Raw genomic sequence first — 4,024 nt, forward strand, 5'->3', positions numbered from 1 at the left:
CACCACCACTACCACCATCACCGCCACACCACCACCATGAGCTCTGCACTCTAGAAGGACTCTCAAAGAGAACATCATTAATGGGCACAAATGGGCTCCTCTGGACATTGCAGACATCAGAAATGCAACTGTGTGTGAAGGCTTTTCTAGACCTTGCAAGTTAGCCCACAACACCAGAACTAAGCTGGTCCCATTTCCCTCAGAATGGATATAGAGGGGCAGAGAACAGCATCAGGTGAAGGCAACACCTGTAGCTCCTCAGAGAGCAAGGCAAACTTTCCACAGAACTCAAGGAAAGCATTGGCCGGAACCATTGGAAGTGGTATCTTTGGCCTGTGAAAAACCACCCTGTCCTCTCCTGGAATACTCCAGATGGAGCTGTGCAGCAAAGAGGAGGGGAAAGTACACAAAATTTCCAGGAGTTGAGACACATTTGAAAGAAGAGAAGGAGGATGGCTTGGCCCTGGCTGTTTCTCCAGAGGTCCGGGGTTCGATTCCCAGCATCCACATGGTGACTCACAGCTGTCTGTAACTCCAGTTCCAAAGGGTTTGGCACCCTCACACAGACATAGATGCAAACAAAACATCAGTGCACATAAAATAAATAAATAAATATTTGGAGAGAGACAGAGAGAGACAGAGACAGAGACAGAGACAGAGACAGAGACAGGGACAGAGACAGGGACAGATCCTGCCTCTTCTGATCCCAAGCAATCAAGGGTATATGGGACTTCAAGACTCTACCTCCCTCAACATGCAAGAGTTCTATTGAGCAACAGCTAATTCCTGAGACCTGAGAGACCAGAATGGGGACTTAAAGAGATATTCACACATCTCTTACCTGGGTCAATGTTCACAATAACTTTAAACATGGGATCATATCCAGATTTCGTAATTCCACACCAGTAAATGCCAGCATCGCTCATCCTCAGATCTACCATAGTCACTGTGAAGATGAAGTCCCTCTGGTTGTCCCTGATGGACACACGGTTCTTCTCCACCAACTGCTCTGATGTATCGGTTTCAACGAGAATGTCACATTTTCTCTGAGGAACTCCTCGGCACCAGTACTTCTTGAAATCTTTCCAGTCTGAGGTGTATCGGCACTGCACTGTCAAGGAGCCCTGCTCCTGACCGCTCACCTCCGCTGGACCTGTGATTGGATTCTGAGCAGTGCAGCATCCTGGAAAACACAAACACATGGACCACTGGTCTCCTCCTCCGGGGGCGGGACATAGTGCCAATTCCTAAAGCATCTCTAATTGAATAGTGGTCAAAGGATAGACACCTCCTCTCCAAGACAGGCTGCCTGCCATACCTCGACATCCTGTTGTGTCAGAGGAGCCAGGAAAATTCTGGAGAAAACAATAACTACCAAGTATGGTGGCACAGGTTTTAAGTCCAGTACTTAGTTGACAAAAAAACAGGCAAATATCTCTAAGTTCAAGGCCAGCCTGGCCTACATGCTGAGTTCCAAGATATCCAGGACTACATAGAGACCCTAGTATGGGTGAGACTGTGACTTGCATTCCTAACACCTACTCTCCCCCGACCACATAACCAACATCCAGGTGTGTTGTTGCACACACCTAAGCCCATCAGTCAAGAGGCTGAAGCAGGTGGACCATGAATTTAAAGCTAGCCTGGGCTATATAGTGAGACTCTGACTCAAAAACCATTATTCCCCCGTGTGTGTGTGTGTGTGTGTGTGTGTGTGTGTGTGTGTGTGTGTGTGTGCATGTTTGATATGTTTGATGCATGAGGCAGAGTGAATATCCAAACAGCAGAGGAAGGCTCAGGTACCCTGTTTTATTATTCTGCCTTATACTTTTCTAAAGATTGATTTATTTTTAAAAGAATTATTTAATTTATTTGTTTTATTTATTTGAGTCTACTGTAGCTGTCTTCAGACACACCAGAAGAGGGCATCAGATCCCATTACAGATGGCTGTGAGCCACCATGTGGTTGCTGGGAATTGAGCTCAGGACCTCTGGAAGAGCCAACAGTGCTCAAACCACTGAGCCATCTCTCCAGCCCCTTTAAGATTTATTTTTATCTTAGATGTATGGGTGTTTTGCCTGCTTATATATCTGTGTACCACATGAAGGCATAGTGCCTTTAGAGGCCAGAAGAGGGTGTCAGACCCCCTGGACTTGGAGTTACAAATGATTGTGACCCACTGTGTGGCTACTGACAAACAAACCAGAGTCCTCTGTAAGAACAAGTGCTCTTTAATGGCTTAACCATCTCTCTCAAAGCCTTCTGCTCTATTCCTTTGAGACAGTCTCTCACCTGAATCTAGAGCTATGCTACGGTCAGCAAGCCCCAGCCATCCGTCCCTGACTCTACCCTTCACAGCACTGGGTGACAGGCACAGGAGCAACCACAGCCTGGCTTTTTAGGTGGGGACTAGGATCCGAACTCAAGTCCTCTTGCTCACACAATGGCCGTTCTTACCAACTGAGGCATCTCTCCAGTACCAAATCCACATATCTGTGACAGTCCTCTTACCATGATCCCCATGCTATGCTGGTGTGGAGAGGTAGGATCAGAAGATCCATGTCCACAGGACATGGACTCTTAGACCCGGACACCCTGAGGGAGTCCAGCAAAGCCACATCTAATAATAGCCCCAAGAGGCTGCTGCTGGAGGCTCCAGTGGGCTCCTTCAGTCACCCGCCTTGGATGAATGACTCTGGTTTCTATATCCCATGGCCCCTCACACACAGGTCCCATTGTCTGAATGAACTGCATGGGTGCATTTGCCATAAAGGCAAACTTGTGATATCCAGATGGACTTTTCCATTCTGTCCCCTTGACTTCCCATTCTGGTGTCACCCTGTCCCGCCTCGGAGCATTCTTGCCGGTGACAGGTGTTTCTTCTGCTTTCTCACCTTAGAAAGACTCGGGGTACCCTGAAATGTTCCTTTTCGAGAATGATTTCGGGAGCTAGCGAGATGGCTCAGTGGGGAAAGGCACTTGCCACCAAGCCTAATGACCCAAGTTTGATCTCTAGGACCTACACGGTAGAAGGAGAGAACTGACCCCTGAAGGCTGTCCTCTGACGTCCACATGCATGGCCTCTGGCAGGAATGCACACGGCCCACACATGCACAAGTAAGTCAGAGAAAGGAGGGGGGAGGTAGCTTAGCACCTCTGAAATATCTTTCAATTCATCTATGCTGACCACATGCTTTCATTACGTGTGCTGTCTGTCCTCATGAGGCAGAGTTTTCTACTCCGTTGTTGCTTCCTTCCCTTCTGTCCCTTATCAAAGAAGTTCTGAGGTTGAGCTGAGACACATGTTAGCCTTTTGTCGTTGTCTCTGTGACAAAATATCTGACCGTATCAACCTGAGAAGTGAAGGGGACTTCTGACTCATCGTGTCGGGGAGGAGGTGACAGAGCAAGTGGCCCACATGCTGACAGTCAGGAAGAAGGGTGGTGAGGGCTCAGAGGGATAGCATAGAGAGAAGAGGGGGAGGAAAGGAAGAGAAGGAAGGAGAGAGAGAGAGAGAGAGAGAGAGAGAGAGAGAGAGAGAGAGAGAGAGAGAGATGCTTTTACCAACTGTCATTTCTCCCTTACCCATCTGGCTCCCCAGCCCGTTGGATGATGCTACCCTCATCAGCGTGGGTCTCCCCAGTAGTTGATCCCTGGGAAATGCCCTCACAGACACACTTCAGAGGTACACTTCCCAATCCACTCGGACACCGTTACAGTGGGTATGTGTTACGGCCTTGCTTCCTAAGTTAATTTCCATCCGTGTGATTTTCTTCCTATTTCCTTGAGACCACTACATGTTATCATTTTCTGGGTTGCCTTGTTCCAAAACTAGCAAGATGGCTCATTGAGTCAAGGTACCTGCCACCAAAACTGACCACCTGAGTTCAACCCCCCAGAACCCACATGAGAGGAAAGAGGGAACTGACTCCCACAGCCCACAGTTGTCCTCTGACTTCCATGTGGGCATCCTCTCTCTCTCTCTCTCTCTCTCTCTCTCTCTCTCTCTCTCTCTCTCTCTCT

At 48.4% G+C, this 4,024-nt stretch overlaps 2 protein-coding genes across 4 annotated transcripts in view; one reads left to right on the plus strand and one right to left on the minus strand.

Annotated features, from left to right (window-relative positions):
• Rab37 (RAB37, member RAS oncogene family) overlaps positions 1-4,024 on the plus strand; it is a 69,883-nt gene that overhangs the window by 34,077 nt on the left and 31,782 nt on the right. The gene's annotated exons all lie outside the window — the stretch shown is intronic.
• Cd300lf (CD300 molecule like family member f) overlaps positions 1-4,024 on the minus strand; it is a 17,363-nt gene that overhangs the window by 8,374 nt on the left and 4,965 nt on the right. For 2 of the 3 annotated variants that reach the window (XM_021212820.1, XM_021212819.1), the window contains exon 2: positions 842-1,183. In XM_021212820.1, coding sequence (XP_021068479.1) covers positions 842-1,183 — 342 coding nt within the window. Of the gene's footprint in view, positions 1-27; positions 42-832; positions 1,184-4,024 lie in introns of all 3 variants that reach the window. The other variant, XM_021212821.1, reaches the window with a different exon arrangement.

The sequence above is a fragment of the Mus pahari genome, chromosome 14, assembly GCF_900095145.1.
Source record: "Mus pahari chromosome 14, PAHARI_EIJ_v1.1, whole genome shotgun sequence".
Taxonomy (NCBI): Eukaryota; Metazoa; Chordata; class Mammalia; order Rodentia; family Muridae; genus Mus; species Mus pahari.